The following is a 20,628-nucleotide window of genomic DNA, read 5'->3' on the forward strand; positions in this document are numbered from 1 at the left end:
GGATAACATCTCTCCATGGGTGCTGACAGAGGGAGCAGAGGCTCTATGTGTACCACTAACAACAATATTCAACACATCTGTCGAAACAGGACGACTACCTAAGGTATGGAAGACAGCAGTCGTAGTTCCAGTTTTTAAAAAAAGGAGACAGACAAGAAGAATTAAACTACAGACCAGTGTCACTGACATGTATGCAGAGTCATGGAGAAGATTATCAGAAGAAGAGTGGTGGAACTCCTAGAAAGGAATGAACTTACCAATGACAGCCAGCATGGTTTCAGGGATAGGAAATCCTGCATCACAAACCTGCTGGAGTTCTATGACAGGGTGACAGCAGTAAGACAAGAGAGACAGGGGTGGGTAGATTAAATTTTCTTGGACTGTAGGAAGGCACTTGACACAGTTCCACACAGGAGGTTAGTGCAATAGCTGGAGGACCAAGCAGGGATAACAGGGAAGGCACTGTAGTGGATCAGGGAATATTTGTCAGGAAAACAACAGCGAGTCATGGTACGTGGCGAGGTGTCAGAGTGGGGGCCTGTGACGAGCGGGGTTCCACAGGGGTCAGTCCTTGGACCGGTGCTGTTTCTGGTATTTGTGATCGACATTACCGAAGGAATAGACTCAGAAGTGTCCCAGTTTGCAGATGACGTAAAATTGCTGATAATTCAATTGAATGAAAACCAATCAAAACTACAAAAAGATATGGACAGACTGCAGGCCTGATCCAGCAACTGGCTCTTGGAGTTCAACCCCACTAAGTGCAAAGTCATGAAGATTGGGGAACGGCAAAGAAGACCACAGACGGAGTATAGTCTAGGGGGCCAGACTACAAACTTCGCTCAAGGAAAAGGATCTTGGGGTGAGTATAACACCGGGCACATCTGAGGCGCACATCAACCAAATAACTGCTGATGCATAGAGGCGCCTAGCAAGCCTAAAAACAGCATACCGATATCTCAATGAGGAATCGTTCAGGACCCTGTACACCATGTACGTTAGGCCTATATTGGAATATGCAACACCAATTTGGAACCCGCACCTAGCCAAACACGTAAGGAAACTAGAGAAAGTGCAAAGGTTTGCAACAAGACTAGTCCCAGAGCTAAGTGGTATGTCCTACGAGGAGAGGTTAAGGGACATCAACCTGACGACACTGGAGGGCAGGAGAGATAGGGGGGACATGATAATGACATACAAAATACTGAGAGGAACTGGAAAGGTGGACAGAGACAGGATGTTCCAGAGATGGGACACAGCAACAAGGGGTCACAGTTGGAAGTTGAAGACTGAGATGAGTCACAGGGATGTTAGGAAGTATTTCTTCAGTCACAGAGTTGTCAGGAAGTGGAATAGTCTGGGAAGTAATGTAGTGGAGGCAGGATCCATACATAGCTTTAAGAAGAGGTATGATATAGCTCGTGGAGCAGGAAGAGTGGCAAAGTAGCGATCAGTAACGAGGCGGGCCAGGAGCTATAAAGCGACCCCTGCAACCAAAACTAGGTGAGTGCAACTAGGTGAGTACACAGACACACATTCACACAAATACACACACACTCACAGACTCATCCACTCACTCGACCCCTGCTACCACAACTAGGTGTGTACACACACTCATACATTTATAGACATATAGCACTTGTACATTTATAAAACAAACAAATACTCATCACTTTAATAACATTTTCTGAACATTCATTTATTTTAAACATACACACAAAATTTTTCTTTCGATATTTATGTAAGTGTAGTTAATAGTATTGCAAACACAGGTACAAATAATACACGTAATACCTGGCAGTAAGTCAGATCCCCAGGTAAGTAACACTCCAAGAGGATAAAGGAAGAGCTAAACACCAATGTTAGTTTTATAAGTACTCGTACATTCCCACCACCAATATTTACAATATATATATATATATATATATATATATATATATATATATATATATATATATATATATATATATATATATATATATATATATATATATATAATATAGGGTGTGGTAGGAGAAAATTCTCAAACAGCTTCAGGGAGAATACTGAGTTTTCCAGGAAGCAAGTTTATTCTTTTCTCTGAGGATGAGGGTCCCTATAACAGTTCTAGAGGTGGTACCTCCCTATATTTGTTATATATATATATATATATATATATATATATATATATATATATATATATATATATATATATATATATATATATATATAACAAATATAGGGAGGTACCACCTCTAGAACTGTTATAGGGACCCTCATCCTCAGAGAAAAGAATAAACTTGCTTCCTGGAAAACTCAGTATTCTCCCTGAAGCTGTTTGAGAATTTTCTCCTACCACCCCCTATATTATATATATATATATATATATATATATATATATATATATATATATATATATATATATATATATATGTATATATATATATAGTATATATATTTTATTTAAAGACAAAATACATTGACAGAACATTCACAAAACTACGATACAAAGTAAAACAACATAGGTAACTCAGAACTACATCTCGAATACTTCGTCCAGCTCCCCGGCGGTGGGCCGCGTGCCCAGAATGCTGCAGGCATTTCCTCTCTGGATCGCAACACTGAGTCTCTGGAAGAGGAAGCTGGTCGCCCTGTGGTCCTTTGTTTCTATGATGAGCTTTTCACCCAGCTCTATTAGGAACTTTAGAGCACACTTGCCCCATGCTCCAAGGGCCTCTGACCCTATTGGGATGAAGTTATAGCAAGGGGGAAGGTCTTCATATTTGCGGATCTTCTGAGTCTCCCTGTGGCTGGCAGCTCCACCCCCTTTCACTACGGAGTATGGCAAGTAGGTGTCTGCCAATGTGGCGGCACATGTGTAGTCCCAGGCAATCTGCTTTCCATCCTTCCAAGGTAGCATAGTGGCTCCATCAGGACGCTTTAGACTTCTGTCAGACCTCTGCACTTGGGGTTCCCGTTGAGCTGGGCAACGGGCTGTGGCGAGGCTTCTCTTTATGATATCATTGACCTCCTCATGCCTGGCATACTTCCCTTCTGCTGTGTGACACACGAGACCATGAAGTCCGAATTGATCAGCTGTCGCCCTGCCGCAAATACACCTATGTTCGGTGAGGATGGGGGCGGCTAGGCGAAGAGCAACACCATTCCGAATGGCCTGTGGGTCTAGTCGAGTGCCCAAAGAGGAATTGGGAACAGTAAACAGGAAATCTCCTGAGTGTGGTGCCTTCACTGCCAGGAGACGAGCTTTGCCCTTTCCTGAGGCGTTGGAGAGAATTGTGTTGAAACAGAGCAGCAATGTAGGCAGATACTATTCATATCAAAGTAATAATGAGTGAGAGAGCAAAGTGAGTTTGCTCACTGCTGTTGGCATATAACTCATGTACAAGTGAGACCAGTATATGTACTCAGCCAGCTAGCGAGAAACTGGCTCTAGGCAAGTGTATAAGTGTGACGTCAGTCCAGCTGGATTCAACCTCTTACCCTCATTGGTTGATGTTTAATTAAAGTTAGCAGTCTTTCACAAGAGGGCTGGATGTCCCAACAACAGCACATTGACTGATAAAGATGAAATGCAAGACATGAGTATGTGATGGGCGCCAAATAAATTGTAAGTAAGCATGTGTCAGATCCCGTCCCCAGAGCACTGTTACAACTGTGGTTACATTGCATTCCTCTGATGGGTAGCAGTTCCATTACCTTGTTTTATTTTTGGGTGTGCCATGGTGGCATTGTACCCCTCTGAGGACTATGTTACAGTTTATTCTGAGATCATCATTCAACCACTTCCACCATTTAAGTCTGTAAAACATTAGATTTACTCTGCCCGAAATACCTTGTATGATAGTGGCTTTCTTTGTACTTAGCATATCAATATTGTAATTACAAATTGTAAACTGTGGATGGAGATAGACTCCTTATAACATGTCAGTCACATTGTAAACTATGCAAAAAAATTAAAATTTGAATTTGAAATTAAATTACTCTTACCAGCCAAGCAGGCAATAATGGCGGTAAACAAACCATACCACGGACGGTGCTGGTGTTGTGGCCCCCAACAGAGCTTTGAATAGCTGTTAAGTTAAACCAAATTGACCACTGGCTGGTACAGTACACATGTCTATTTTGTATGAGTTGTATCCGATAGCAGTGAACGAACTTCCTTTGCTCTCTTTCTCATTATTACTCTGATTTGTATAGTATCTGCATAAATTAATGCTTTAATACACGCTGTGTAAACTGTAAAAACTGATGGTGGGGATATATAAACAGTCATAAAACTGCCCTTGGTGTTTGATCTTAATCTTAGTTGATCTTAATCTTAGGCCAGGTACTATAAGCCTTTCATTTGTAGTTATCACTCATTAGAGATGATTTGAAACAAAATAGGAGAGATATGGAAGAATATCATTAATGCATTTGAACGTATAGGTATGAAGCAATAAATTTGTATTCGTTGATTAACATTAAAGTATCGGACCCAGGAGCTGGATCTCAATCCCGTAACCCCTCAAACTCAAATACTTAAGTGCAGTATACGCAACTAAGTGATTAGACAGACCTTTGAGAGTGATGTTAACAGAGCGGAGACCCAGCTTGACGCCCACTCTAGCGCTGATCTCTTGTCCTGTGCCAGCACGGTAGAGCGTGTGGGTGTCTAGATGACCTACCTCCCACTCCTGCCCGAAGTTACACACTGTCAAGGTAAGCAAGAACATCTTAGAGGTGAGAAAACTGTAAGAAGGGTACTTGCTGACACTCACATTGCGTGAATGATATGTACTCTCTCTCTCTCTCTCTCTCTCTCTCTCTCTCTCTCTCTCTCTCTCTCTCTCTCTCACACACACACACACACACACACACACACACACACACACACACACACACACACTATAGTCATGCACACATGCCACTTAATGAGCCCAGCGAACTAGGCTTGCTTCATGATGCGAAGACATACAATGGTGTGATAACCTCAGAGCTAATTTCATTCTACCGACATCGTAATTCTTGCCTTACACCACCTAGCTCTCACCCCACACATCCCCCTGCGTCAACTGCCTCTACATGGGTGGGTGCTACGAGTCTACCGTAAACTAACCTCCACAACCTCCAGAAGGAAAGTTGTTATTTTAAATGTTAGCTCTGTCTCGCGATCATTTATACACACTGGAAAAAGAGTTTGACCAAGAATTCTGTCACATATAGCATAAAATCTTGCCTTTTCTGGTGCTAAGTTATTACCATATAAAATGACACTTTCATTGAATATCGAAGTCCTCGGAAATGAAGAAATTCTTTATAAAGTTGTGGAAACAACGTGAACATTTGTACTGTTTTGGGTGGCCATATAACAAGTTCATCTTGGTTAATCTCTGAGAGATAAGAAAAGCACTTCTGAACACCACTATGGTGATCAGGGAGACAGAGAGAGAAGGAGAGAGAAAGAAATGGATACTCACCCATGATGATCAATCCCAGTGTCAGGCTTAGAGTAACACGCAGGAAAACAGAGAATTTCTGTGGATGAAAAATTTACCAAAAAAGCATATATGAGCATGAACTTTTGGCATTCAAATATGACACAAAAAGCCCAAATATTTTCCATTTTTTTTAAGTGCATACGCATTCACAACATCAAAATGGTAAAGTCACCATGGTCACCATTAGTAGTGTGACCTTATCATTAGTGTGATGTTAATATCAGTAGTGTGACTTTACCATTAATAGTGTGACGTTACTAACAGAAGTATGACCTCACCATTAACAGTGTGACGTTACTATCAGTGTGAGCTCACCATTAACAGTGTGATGTTACTATCAGAAGTATGACCTCACCATTAGCAGTGTGACGTTACTATCAGAAGTATGACCTCACCATTAGCAGTGTGACGTTACTATCAGACGTGTGACCTCACCATTAACAGTGTGACGTTACTATCAGTGTGACTTTACCATTAGCAGTGTTACGTTACTATCAGTGTGACCTCACCAATAACAGTGTGACGTTACTATCAGAAGTATGACCTCACCATTAGCAGTGTGACGTTACTATCAGTGTGGCCTCACCATTAACAGTGTGACGTTACTATCAGTGTGACTTTACCATTAGCAGTGTGACGTTACTATCAGTGTGACCTCACCAATAACAGTGTGACGTTACTATCAGTGTGACTTTACCATTAGCAGTGTTACGTTACTATCAGTGTGACCTCGCCATTAACAGTGTGACATTACTATCAGTGTGACTTCACCATTAGCAGTGTGACGCTACTATCAGTGTGACCTCACCATTAGAAGTGTGACGTTACTATCAGTGTGACCTCACCATTAACAGTGTGACGTTACTATCAGTATGACCTCACCATTAACAGTGTGACGTTGCTATCAGTGTGACCTCACCATTAACAGTGTGACGTTACTATCAGTGTGACCTCACCATTAACAGTGTGACGTTACTATCAGTGTGACCTCACCATAACAGTGTGACGTTACAGTGAGACCTCATCATAACAGTGTGACGTTACTATCAGTGTGACCTCACCATAACAGTGTGACGTTACTATTAGTGTGACCTCACCATTAACAGTGTGACGTTACTATCAGTGTGACCTCACCATTGACAGTGTAACGTTACTATCAGTGTGACGTTACTATCAGTGTGACGTTAATATCAGTGTGACCTCACCATTAACAGTGTGACGTTACTATCAGTGTGACCTCACCATAACAGTGTGACGTTACAATCAGTGTGACCTCACCATAAAACTGTGACGTTACTATCAGTAGGACCTCACCATTAACAGTGTGACGTTACTATCAGTGTAACGTTACTATCAGTGTGACCTCACCATTAACAGTGTGACGTTACTATCAGTGTGACCTCACCACAACAGTGTGACGTTACAATCAGTGTGACCTCACCATAACAGTGTGACGTTACAATCAGTGTGACCTCATCATAACAGTGTGACGTTACTATCAGTGTGACCTCACCATAACAGTGTGACGTTACTATTAGTGTGACCTCACCATTAACAGTGTGACGTTACTATCAGTGTGAGCTCACCATTAACAGTGTGACGTTACTATCAGTGTGACCTCACCATAACAGTGTGACGTTACTATCAGTAGAACGACCAGGTCTAACTAGGCGTCTTGAGAGCTTTACCAGCTCTGTTGTTCAATTTGTGATGCGCGCGCGCGCGCACACACACACACACACACACACACACACACACACACACACAGTAGGGACACCGAGGGCGTGAGTCACACCTTCCGTGCTCCGGGAATATAAGTGTTTTTGAGGGCTACCCAAGTGTTCTGCAAGGGTTGCTAAGTGTGTCAGGGTAGTGAACAATCCTAGAAGTGATTTTTAATCTGCCTGAGCCACATAAGTGTGGGGAGAGCCACAATTTTGTAAGTGATCCAGAAAATAAAAACGTTGTGGCGCAGAGTGGGCAGGCTAGTGTGGGTGGTAAGGCGATGTTGTCAAGTGGCACCCAAGAAAGATAATAAAGTGAAACAGTCGTGTGACCAGTGAGAGAAATACAGTGAATAGGGTACATTATTAACGAGAAGAAATTGAGGTGGATCTACGCCAGGACGTACATCGAGTGGATCTACGCCAGGACGTACATCGAGTGGATCTACGCCAGGACGTCACATCGAGTGGACAATCTACAGGCTGTAGCTGCACTACAAGTACTGTATCACCTATGAGTGGTTGTTTGGGTGTGGGGTTCCAGGTTGCAATTAACCGCCAAGCCGAATGTGAATGGTCTAACTCTCATAGCACGATAAAGAATAGGCACTAAGTATTCAATAAAGAATAGCAATTGGTAATCCATTGAACAAGGCGATTAACTTACTATAAGAAGATCAAGCATAGGCAACATTGTAAGTAGGTGAGCGTAAGTCTCAGGAGGGTGGGAGTCAGGTCACAAGAGGTTGTGGACACAAGCGACAACTGAGAATCTACATTACACTCCAAGCACAAGCCACCTACTTTTCAGACACATAATAAACCCACACATAATTCGACACATAATTACACACACACACACAGTTGGACACAGTTGGAAGCTGAAGACACAGATGAATCACAGGGATGTTAGAAAGTATTTCTTCAGCCACAGAGTAGTCAGTAAGTGGAATAGTTTGGGAAGCGATGTAGTGGAGGCAGGATCCATACATAGCTTTAAGCAGAGGTATGATAAAGCTCACGGCTCAGGGAGAGTGACCTAGTAGCGATCAGTGAAGAGGAGGGGCCAGGAGCTCGGACTCGACCCCCGCAACCTCAACTAGGTGAGTACACACACACACACACACTCACACACACACACACACATATATATATATACACACATACACAAACACACACACACACACACACACACACACACACACACATACACACACACACACACACACACACACACACACACTGTAAGTACATGCCGGTCAAGCCCCAGGAGGTTGGGGGTCAGGTCACAAGTTGTGGGCAGCAAAGGACAACTGAGACTCTCCATTACAACGCACAAGCCACCTACCTTTCAGTACATAATAAACCCACACATAATTCCACACAAAATTACACACACACACACACACACACACATACATATCCAGACTCACACATACACTCCCCCCCCTCACCACCGACATCTCACTTCTTCCCCTGATCCCTCCCCTCCCTCGTTCACCCTCCCCCTTCCCACCCCTCCCCACCCCTCCCCACTCCTCTCCCACATAGCCACAGTTCCTCCACTACCTCCCCCCCACACTCTGACATACACACTACTAACCTAACATACAGAACTAATAGGTTTCCCACTCTGAGGCAATCAGGATAAAACAAAAATGGGTTGTCAGAGAGCAACAAGAAAAACCAAGGGACAGGAGGAGGAAGCTGCAAAGGAAGATTGGGCAGGAGAGCTCATAAAAAGGGATCATGAATTGGAAAAGAAACTAGAAGAACTTAGTATGAGAACGGAAGAGAGGATAGATATGGAAAGCAGGAAGTGAGAGGTGCATGTCAAAGCAGCAGAGGCTATGATACAGAGTTTAGAAGAGGAACTGAAAAATCTGAAACAGACTAAAGAAATAAAGAACATTTTGGGATTGACAACAGAGACTGCTACCTCAGCAACAAATAAGGGGACTGTAGGGAAAGAAGGGGCAAAACTGCATGGGGAAACTCTATCAGAGGAGACTGTAGTAAATGAAAGAGCTAAGCTTTATGTGGAGACCCTAACAAACAACAACAGAGCCCAAGGAAAGCCGAGAAGGGAAAATGACAGGCCACTGAGCCCAAGTACATTAGCCAGTGAAAGTGAAGAAAGGAAAGCTGCAGTGGAGGAAACCAAATTAAATGAGGGGATACACAGGGATATGCAGTGGGAGAATGAAAGGGTGAGGTCAGTCTTTGTGTATGGGCTCCAGGAAGTTGAAGGGGAAACATATGAAGCAAGAAAGCAAGGGAAAAAAAAGCAATTGAAAGCATAGTGAAAGCAATAGGAGAAGACGACATGACCCAGCTGGAAAATTTTCGGAGAATAGGGGGGTTTGTAAAAAAAAGAACCCGGCCAGTGAAAGTGACCTTCAAGGCAGAAGCGACTCGGACCAGGATCCTGCAGGAGAAAGCACGATTAAGGGACATGCCGGCATACAGGAAGGCGTATCTCGACCGCAACAGAACACAAGAAGAAAGGCAGAAACTGAGACAGATGGTACAAAGGCGAAAGGAGGAAAGAGAGGGGATGGAGAAGACAGACAGGAGATCCCAGACCCAGGAAGAAGATCAAATACAGCCTCCCTCACAACTTCCTATAGAAGCCTCCCAACCAGGTCAACCCCAGTGCAACCAAACACTCTAAATCAAAACACCCATGCCACATCCAATGCCCCCACCCACTACATTACAAACTCCACCCCCACAGCAACAACCCATAGTTCCTTACCAGGTCTCCCACTTCCCCAACACCAATATACCTCCCAGACCACAGTCTTAGAAAAGAAGTTGAAGGTGTGGTATACAAATACAGATGGAATAACAAACAAGTATGAGGAGTGACACGAAAGAATCAAAGAGACATCCCCAGATATAATAGCACTCACAGAAACAAAACTTACCAGAATAATAACAGATTCAATCTTTCCATCCGGATACCAAATCCTCAGGAAAGACAGAGGGAAGAGAGGGGGAGGAGGAGTTGCACTGCTCATTAAAAACCAGTGGGGTTTTGAGAAAATGGAAGGAATGGATGGCACGGGCGAAACTTAGTAGGAACAATCCAGTCTGAGGGACATAAGGTGATAATTGCAGTAATGTACAACCTACCACAGAACTGCAGGAGGCCAAGAGAAGAATATGATGAGAGCAACAGAGCAATGATCGACACACTAGCCGAGGTGGCCAGGAGAGCACACATGGGGGGAGCAAAGTTACTAGTTATGGGTGATTTCAATCACAAGGAGATTGACTGGGAAAACATGGAGCCCCATGGGGATCCCAAAACATGGAGAGCCAAGATGATGGATGTGGTACTGGAAAACCTCATGCATCAACATGTTAAGAGATACTACCAGAGAGAGAGGAGAGGATGAACCAGCAAGGCTGGACCTTGTATTCACCATGAGTAGTTCGGACATCGAGGGTATCATGTATGAAAGGCCCCTGGGAGCTAGTGATCATGTGGTTCTGTGCTTCGACTACATAGTTGAGCTCCAAGTGGAGAGAGTAGCAGGAATAGGCTGGGAAAAACCAAACTACAAAAGGGGGAACTACTCAGGCATGAGGAACTTCCTTCAAGACATTCAGTGGGAGACGGAACTGACAGGAAAACCAGTACAAGAAATGATGGACTATGAAGCAACAAAATGCAAGGAGGCAGAGGAGAGGTTTGTTCCCAAGGGAAACAGAAATAATGGGAAGAACATAACGAGTCCTTGGTTCGCCCAAAGGTGTAGGGAGGCAAACACTAGGTGTGCTAGAGAATGGAAAAGGTACAGAAGACAGAGAACTCAGGAAAATAAAGAAATCAGCCGAAGAGCCAGAAACGAATATGCACAGATAAGAAGGGAGGCTCAGAGACAATATGAAAATGACATAGCATCAAAAGTAAAGACTGACCCGAAGCTGTTGTACAGCCACATCAGGAAGAAAACAACAGTCAAGGACCAGGTAATCAGACTGAGGAAGGGTGATGGGGAATTCACAAGAAACGACCAAGAGGTATGTCAGGAGCTCAACACAAGATTTAAAGAGGTATTTACAGTGGAACCCAGTAGGACTCCAGGAAATCAGAACAGGGGGGCACACCCACAAGTGCTGGATGAGGTACATATAACCAAGGAGGAGGTGAAGAAGCTGCTATGCGAACTTGACACCTCAAAGGCGGTGGGACCAGACAACATCTCTCCATGGGTCCTTAAAGAGGGAGCAGAGGTACTGTGTGAGCCATTAACAAAGATCTTCAACACATCACTTGAAACTGGGCAACTCCCTGAGGTATGGAAAATGGCAAATGTAGTCCCAATTTTTAAAAAGGGAGACAGACATGAGGGACTAAACTACAGACCTGTATCACTAACGTGTATAGTATGCAAGGTCATGGAGAAGATCATCAGGAGGAGAGTGGTGGGGCACCTGGAAAGAAACAAGTGTATAATTGACAACCAGCACGGTTTCAGGGAAGGAAAATCCTGTGTCACAAACCTACTAGAGTTTTATGACAAGGTGACAGAAGTAAGACAAGAGAGAGAGGGGTGGATCGACTGCATATTTTTGGACTGCAAGAAGGCCTTCGACACAGTTCCTCACAAGAGGTTACTGCAAAAGCTAGAGGATCAGGCACACATAACAGGAAAGGCACTGCAATGGATCAGAGAATACCTGTCAGGGAGGCAACAACGAGTCATGGTACGCGACGAGGTGTCAGAGTGGGCGCCTGTGACAAGCGGGGTTCCACAGGGGTCAGTCCTAGGACCTGTGCTGTTCTTGGTATATGTGAACGACATAACTGAAGGGATAGACTCAGAAGTGTCCTTGCTTGCAGATGATGCGAAGTTAATGAGAAGAATCAAATCGGATGAGGATCAGGCAGGACTACAAAGAGACCTGGACAGGCTACAAGCCTGGTCCAGCAACTGGCTCCTTGAATTTAACCCTGCCAAATGCAAAGTCATGAAGATTGGGGAAGGGCAAAGAAGACCGCAGACACAATATAGTTTAGATGGCCAAAGACTGCAAACCTCACTCAAGGAAAAAGACCTGGGGGTGAGTATAACACCGAGCATATCTCCTGAGGCGCACATCAATCAGATAACTGCTGCAGCATACGGGCGCCTGGCAAACCTACGGATAGCGTTCCGATACCTCAGTAAGGATTCGTTTAAGACTGGAGTATGCAGCACCAGTTTGGAATCCACACTTAGTCAAGCACGTCAAGAAATTAGAGAAAGTGCAAAGGTTTGCAACAAGACTAGTCCCAGAGCTACGGGGATTGTCCTACGAAGAAAGGTTGAGGGAAATCGGCCTGACAACACTGGAGGACAGGAGGGTCAGGGGAGACATGATAACGACATATAAAATACTGCGCGGAATAGACAAGGTGGACAAAGACGTGATGTTCCAGAGAAGGGACACAGACACAAGAGGTCACAATTGGAAGTTGAAGACTCAGATGAATCAAAGGGATGTTAGGAAGTATTTCTTCAGTCATAGAGTAGTCAGGCCGTGGAATAGCCTAGAAAGTGACGTAGTGGAGGCGGGAACCATACATAGTTTTAAGGCGAGGTATGATAGAGCTCATGGGGCAGGGAGAGAGAGGACCTAGTAGCAATCAGCGAAGAGGCGGGGCCAGGAGCTGTGACTCGACCCCTGCAACCACAAATAGGTGAGTACAAATAGGTGAGTACACACACACACACACACACACACACACACACACACACACACATATTTTACCATTTTAAAAAAGGAGAAAGAAAAGAGGCACTAAACTATAGACCAGTGTCACTGACGTGTATAGTATGCAAAGTTATGGAGAAGATTATCAGGAGGAGAGTGGTGGAGGACCTGGAATGGAACAATAGTATAAACGCCAACCAGCACGGATTCATGGAAGGCAAATCCTGTGTCACACACCTTTTGAAGTTTTATGATAAAGTAACAGAAGTAAGACACGAGAGAGAGGGGTGTGTTGATTGCATCTTCTTGGACTGCAAGAAGGCCTTTGACACAGTTCCTCGCAAGAGATTAGTGCAAAAGCTAGACAATCAGGCGCATATAACAGGAAGGGCACTGCAGTGGATCAGAGAATACCTGACAGGGACGCAACGAGTCATGGTACGTGATGAGGTATCACAGTGGGCGCCTGTGACGAGCGGGGTCCCAAAGGAGTCGGTCCTAGGACCAGTGCTATTTTTGGTATATGTGAATGACATGATGGAAGGGTTAGGCTCAGACTTGTCCCTGTTCGCAGATGATGTGAGGTTAATGAGGAGAATTAAATCAAATGAGGATCAGGCAGGACTTCAAAGAAACCTGGACAGACTGGACACCTGGTCCAGCAACTGGCTTCTCGAATTTAACCCTGCCAAATGCAAAGTCATAAAGATCGGGGAAGGGCACAGAAGACCGCAGATGGAGTGTAGGCTAGCTGGCCAAAGACTGCAAACCTCGCTCAAGGAGAAAGATCTTGGGGTGAGTATAACACCGAGCATGTCTCCGGAAGCACATTTCAACCAGATAACTGCTGCAGCATATGGGCGCCTGGCAAACCTGAGAACAGCGTTCCGATACCTTAGTAAGGAATCGTTCAAGACACTGTTCACCATGTATGTCAGGCCCATACTGTAGTATGCAGCACCTGTTTGGAACCCGCACTTGATCAAGCACGTCAAGAAATTAGAGAAAGTGCAAAGGTTTGCGACGTTCCAGAGCTATGGGAAAGGTCATATGAAGAAAGGTTAAGAGAAATCGGTCTGACGACACTGGAGGACAGGAGAATCAGGGGAGACATGATAACGACATATAAAATACTGCACGAAATAGACAAGGTGGACAAAGACAGGATGTTCCAGGGAGGGGACACAGAAACAAGAGGTCACAATTGGAAGTTGAAGAGTCAGATGAGTCAAAGGGATGTTAGAAAGTATTTCTTCAGTCATAGAGTTGTCGGGCAGCGGAATAGCCTAGAAAGTGACGTAGTAGAGGCGGGAACCATACATCGTTTTAAGACGAGGTTAGATAAAGCTCATGGAGCAGGGAGAGAGAGGACCCACTAGCAACTAGTGAAGAGGTGGGGCCAGGAGCTAAGAATCGACCCCTGCAACCACAAATAGGTGAGCACAAATAGGTGAGTACACACAGACTCACCCCCCCCCACACACACACACACCTCAATACCTATCTCCCTCTTTACCTCTACCTATTTCTCTACCTACCTCTCTCTACCTTTCTCTCACTACCTATCTCTCTACCTATCTCTCTACCTATCTCTACCTATCTCTCTCTCTCTACCTATCTCTCTCTCTACCTATCTCTCTCTACCTATCTCTCTACCTATCTCTCTCTACCTATCTCTCTACCTATCTCTCTCTACCTATCTCTCTCTCTCTCTCCCCTCTCCCATCTCTCCCCTCTAACATCTATTCCTTCTAACATCTCCCCCTCTAACATCTCTCCCCTCTAACATCTCTCCCCTCTCATTATCTCTCCCCTCTCCCTTTTCCCATCTCTCTCCCCTCTCTCTTCCCTCCTCCCCTCTCTCTCCCCTCTCTCTTCCCTCCTCCCCTCTCTCTCCCCCTATCCTATCTCTCCCCTCTCTCTCTCTTCCATCTCCCCCTCTCCCCTGTCTCTCCCCCTCTTTCTCCCCTCACTTTGCCTTCTCTCTCTCTCTCTCTCTCTCTCACTCTCTTCCCCTTTTTCCCTTCTCACTCTCCTGCTTTCTCCTTCTACCTTTCTGTTCTCTTTCCCCCTCTCTCTCTCCCCTTTTCCCTTCTCACTCTCCCCCTCTATCTCTTCTTCTGCCTTTCCCTTTCTCTCTCTCTCTCTTTCTCTCTCTCTCTCTCTCTCTCTCTCTCTCTCTCTCTCTCTCTCTCTCTCTCTCTCTCTCTCTCTCTCTCTCTCTCTCTCTCTCTCTCTCTCTTCCCCCTTTTCCCTTCTCACTCTCCCCCTCTCTCCTTCTACCTTTCCTTTCTCTCTCTTTTCCCCTCTCTCTCTCCCTTTTCCCTTCTCACTCTCCCCTTCTCTCCTTCTACCTTTCCCTTCTCTCTGTCTCTCTCTCTCTCTCTCAAGAAAATGAAAAAAAAATAGTGGGGACTCGCAGGAGCCAGGGATCAGATGAGAATGGTTCTGGTAGGGAGGATTGGATGGAGGAGCAGTGGAAATAGATGGAACAAGAGTGGGAGAGAAAATTAGGAGAGCTTTTTGAAAAAATGGAGAAAGAGCTCTCTGTGAAATTGGAAAAGAGGTTGGAGAAGGAGACGAAGAATTGGGAGGCACAAGTCGAAACTGCAGTAGCCAGGATAATTGTCATAGAAGTTGAGGTAAACAGGCTGAAGCAAGTTACAGGGGCAGTGACCAGAGAAAACACAGCATATGAAGCTGATAGGCCGAACAGGAAGGAAGGAGATATGAATTATGCTAAGGTCAGATCAGCCTATCAAGAAAGGCTAAGGAGTGAAAGGGAAGAGCAGCTGGGTGCAGATAGAGAGGGTGATAGGTTGAATGCAGAGGCACAACCATGCTACCAAGAGCCACTGGAAAAATCAAGGGAGAAAATGACCACATACAGACAGGATCCAGAGTCACAAAAGGATAGGCAATGGGAAGAGGAAAGGGCAAAATCAGTGTTTATCCATGGGCTTCAGGAGAGAGAGAGGAAAGGACACACACTGAAAGACGGCAGGAAGAAAGGAGATTGAGAAAATCATCACGGAAATAGGTGAAGAAGACATGGATGAGATTGTAAATTTTCAGAGAATAGGGGAAGGGGTACTTCAAGAGGAGAAAACGACCAATCAAGCTGATTCTCAGGACAGAAACAGTGCAGAACAGGATCCTAAAAGAGAAACCAAGGTTGAAATACTCGGAAGACTAAAAGAGGGTGTTCCTAGACAGAGACAGAACAAAAACAGAACGACAACAGCTGAGGGAGAGGACAAAAAGGCAAAAGGAGCTAGGAAAGGAGAAAAGGATGGAACCAGCAGAGGTCAGTCAGAGCAGAACAGAGCAGCAAGGGCAAGCACACATGCAACTATCCTCAGAACCCCACAACCTATCACACCATCCCAACACAAACTACAAGCCATACTCACAGCTTCCACCCAACACCCAGCTATAGAATCCCACAGTATGCTACCAGGTCTCCCACCCTCACAGAACCCCAAACCACAGTGCTGGAAAGGAAACTAAAGGTATAGTACACAAACACTGATGGAATAACAAATAAGTGGGAGGAGTGGCACGAAAGAGTCAAAGGGGCATCACGGGACATCATAGCTCTCACAGAAACCAAGCTTACAGGTATGATAACAGATGCCATCTTTCCAACGGGATACCAGATCCTGAGGAAAGACAGAGGGAACAGGGGGCTGGAGGAGTGGCATTGCTGATTTAAAACCGATGGAATTTTGATGAGCTGGAGAGAGGAGACAGCGGAAAAGCAAGTGATTACATAGCGGGAACGCTTCACTCTGGAGGTCCCAAGGTGGTAATTGCAGTGATGTATAACCCACCACAGAACAGCAGGAGGCCAATGCAAGAGTATGATGAGAGCAATAGGGCGTTGGTTGACACACTGGCTACAGTGGCCAGAAGAGCTCATGCATGCAGGGCAAAGCTCATGATCATGGGTGACTTTAACCACAAGGAGATCGATTGGGAGAACTTGGAGCCACATGGAGGCCAAGATACATTGAGATCTAAGATGATGGAGGTGGTACTGGAAAATTTCATGTACCAACACGTAAGGGACACTACAAGAGAGAGAGGAGAGGATGAACCAGCAAGATTGGACTTAGTATTCACATTGAGTAGTGCAGATATTGAGGAGATCACATATGAAAGACCCCTTAGGGCCAGCGATCATGTGGTTTTAAGCTTCGAATACACAGTAGAGCTATAATTGGAGGGGTAAGCAGGAAGGCCAGGATGAATGAAGCCAAACTACAAGCAAGGGGACTACACGGGAATGAAGGACTTCCTGAACGGGGTTCAGTGGGACAGAGAACCGGCAGGGAAGCCAGTTAATGAGATAATGTAATATGTAGCAACATGTGCAAGGAGGCTGTGGAGAGGTTTGTACCCAAGGGTAACAGGAATAATGAAAAAGCCAGGATGAGCCCATGGTTCACCCAAAGGTGCAGGGAGGCAAAAACCAATTGTGCTAGGGAATGGAAGAAATATAAAAGGCAAAGGACCCAGGAGAATAAGGAGAGCAGTCGTAGAGCCAGAAACGAATATGCACAAATAAGAAGGGAGGCCCAGCGACAATATGAAAACGACATAGCAGCGAAAGCCAAATCTGACCCAAAACTGTTATACAGCCACATCAGGAGGAAAACAACAGTCAAGGACCAGGTAATCAGGCTAAGGAAGGAAGGAGGAGAGACAACAAGAAATGACCGTGAAGTACGTGAGGAACTCTTCAAGACAGAAGGGGCTCCAGAAAGACGGAAAGGTGGGGCACACCACCAAGTGCTGGACACAGTACACACAACCGAGGAAGAAGTGAAGAGGCTTCTGAGTGAGCAAGATGCCTCAAAGGCAATGGGGCCGGATAACATCTCTCCATGGGTCCTCAGAGAGGGAGCAGATGCGCTATGTGTACCCCTAACAACAGTATTCAATACATCTATCGAAACAGGGAGATTGTCTGAGGCATGGAAGACAGCAAATGTAGTCCCAATCTTGAAAAAAGGAGACAGACATGAAGCACTAAAATACAGACCAGTGTCACTGACATGTATAGTATGCATAGTCATGGAGAAGATTATCAGTAGAAGAGTGGTGGAACACCTAGAAAGGAATGATCTCATCAACAACAGCCAACATGGTTTCAGGGATGGGAAATCCTGTGTCACAAACCTACTGGAGTTCTATGACATGGTGAGAGCAGTAAGACAAGAGAGAGAAGGGTGGGTGGATTGCATTTTCTTGGACTGCAAGAAGGCGTTCGACCCAGTTCCACACAAGAGATTAGTGCAAAAACTGGAGGACCAAGCAGGGATAACAGGGAAGGCATTACAATGGATCAGGGAATACTTGTCAAGAAGACAGCAGCGAATCATGGTACGTGGCGAGGTGTCAGAGTGGGCACCTGTGACCAGCGGGGTCCCACAGGGGTCACTCCTAGGACCAGTGCTGTTTCTACTATTTGTGAACGACATGACGGAAGGAATAGACTCCGAGGTGTCCCTGTTTGCAGATGACGTGAAGTTGATGAGAAGAATTCATTCGGTCGAAGACCAGGCAGAACTACAAAGGGATCTGGACAGGCTGCAGACTTGGTCCAGCAATAGGCTCCTGGAGTTCAATCCCACCAAGTGCAAAGTCATGAAGATTGGGGAAGGGCAAAGAAGACCGCAGACGGATTGCAATCTTGGGGGCCAGAGACTACAAACCTCACTCAAAAAAAAAAGATCTTGGGGTAAGTATAACACCAGGCACATCTCCTGAAGCGCACATCAACCAAATAACTGCTGCAGCATATGGGCGCCTAGCAAACCTCAGAACAGCATTCCGACATCTTAATAAGGAATCATTCAGGACCCTGTACACAGTGTACGTTAGGCCCATATTGGAGTATGATGCACTAGTTTGGAACCCATACCTAAACAAGCACGAAAAGAAACTAGAGAAAGTGCAAAGGTTTGCAACAAGACTAGTCCCAGAGCTAAGGGGTATGTCCTACGAGGAGAGGTTAAGGGACATCAACCTGACGACACTGGAGGACAGGAGAGATAGGGGGTACATGATAACGACATACAAAATACTGAGAGGAATTGACAAGGTGGACAAAGACAGGATGTTCCAGAGATTGGACACAGTAACAAGGGGACACAGTTGGAAGTTGAAGACACAGATGAATCACAGGGACGTTAGGAAGTATTTCTTCAGCCACAGAGTAGTCAAGAAGTGGAATAGTTTGGGAAGCGATGTAGTGGAGGCAGGATCCATACATAGCTTTAAGCAGAGGTATGATAAAGCTCATGGTTCAGGGAGAGTGACCTAGTAGCGATCAGTTAAGAGGCGGGGCCAGGAGCTTTGAATCGACCCCTGCAACCTCAACTAGGTGAGTACAACTAGGTGAGTACCCACACCCACACACAAACACACACACACACACACACACACACACACACACACACCACTGATTTAGTTCTTCACTCAGCTTATATATTAGTGTTACCAGAAAGATTAAGCAACACAAGCAGTCCATGAATCGGGAGAGGAAAGCTGCCTAAGTGTGCTAAATGACGTCTAGTGATGTAAATAAATTCGTGAGTACAAATCGCAGGCATTTATATCTTTGGTTGTGGTGACGGAGGATCAAGCCTGCACCAGACCGTGCGTAGCTAAATAACCCCACACTGGCTTTCATTATGGTAAACAAATAAAAATGAACTTTATTCTGACAATATGAGACGACTGTACACAAGTCACAATACCATGACTGGAACAGTACACTACCAACTAGTACTACGAATTTTACCCTCTTCACTTCCCACCCTTCTTCCGTTCTGTCATCGGTCTTTGCCTTTTTCTCGTTCAGATGTGACCGCTACTACTAATCTACTATTGCTACTTCACTATTGCTTCTACCACTGCTACTAGTGCTACCACCTCACCACTAGTATTACAACTCTTATCTTTATTATTACTACTACTGCTTCTGCCGTTATTCTGTGCCCTCCACCAACATTATCACTACCACTCCTGTCTTTCTCCGTCTCCTCTTGTATATATTGTGGCCATCTTCACTTCTAGTTGTAGTTGTTTATGGTCCAAATCGACGTTTCGGGAGTTATTAATTTCGCCTCTTCATTATGGAACATTTGTGTTTGCCAATCCTAAAACCAGCTAGTCATTGCTCAGTACTAGACTCAGTAGCTTCGTATTCTGTCAGTTTGAAAGCTAGCAGGCCAGGTCAATAAGAATCCCACACCCAGCTGTTCATTGTTCTGACCTGAAACTAGCAGAACAATGCACAAGGAACCTTAAAACTATCAGAACAGTGTATTAGGAACCTTTAAACTAGCATGACAGTGTTCTAATACCTTTAAAACTATTAAAACAGTGCTCTAATAAACGTAAACTAATAGGATAGTGTTCTAATAATCTTAAAACTAGCATCCTTGAAACTAGCAGAGCAGTGATAACCCTGCAACTATCAAAACAGTGTTCTAATAACCTTAAAACTAGCAGAACACTGTTTTAATAGCCTTAAAACTAGCAGAACAGTGTTCTAATAAACTTAAAGCTAGCAGGACAGTTCTCTAAAAATCCTAAAACTAGCAGGATATTGCTCTAACAATTTTAAAACTAGCAAGCTCGTGCTCTTAATCCTAAAACTAGCACGTCAGTACTCTTAAAACTATTAGGCTAGTGTTTCCAAA

General features: G+C 44.7%; 1 protein-coding gene across 3 annotated transcripts in view; it reads right to left on the reverse strand.

Annotated features, from left to right (window-relative positions):
- Positions 1-20,628, reverse strand: part of LOC128686037 (dual oxidase maturation factor 1) — a 255,893-nt gene that overhangs the window by 166,840 nt on the left and 68,425 nt on the right. For all 3 annotated transcript variants that reach the window (XM_070083436.1, XM_070083434.1, XM_070083435.1), the window contains exons 3-4: positions 5,460-5,517; positions 4,559-4,693 (exon numbers count right to left, since the gene is read on the reverse strand). In XM_070083436.1, the coding sequence (XP_069939537.1) occupies positions 4,559-4,693; positions 5,460-5,517 (193 nt within the window). The remainder of the gene's footprint in view (positions 1-4,558; positions 4,694-5,459; positions 5,518-20,628) is intronic.

Source organism: Cherax quadricarinatus, chromosome 9 (assembly GCF_038502225.1).
Source record: "Cherax quadricarinatus isolate ZL_2023a chromosome 9, ASM3850222v1, whole genome shotgun sequence".
Lineage (NCBI taxonomy): Eukaryota > Metazoa > Arthropoda > Malacostraca > Decapoda > Parastacidae > Cherax > Cherax quadricarinatus.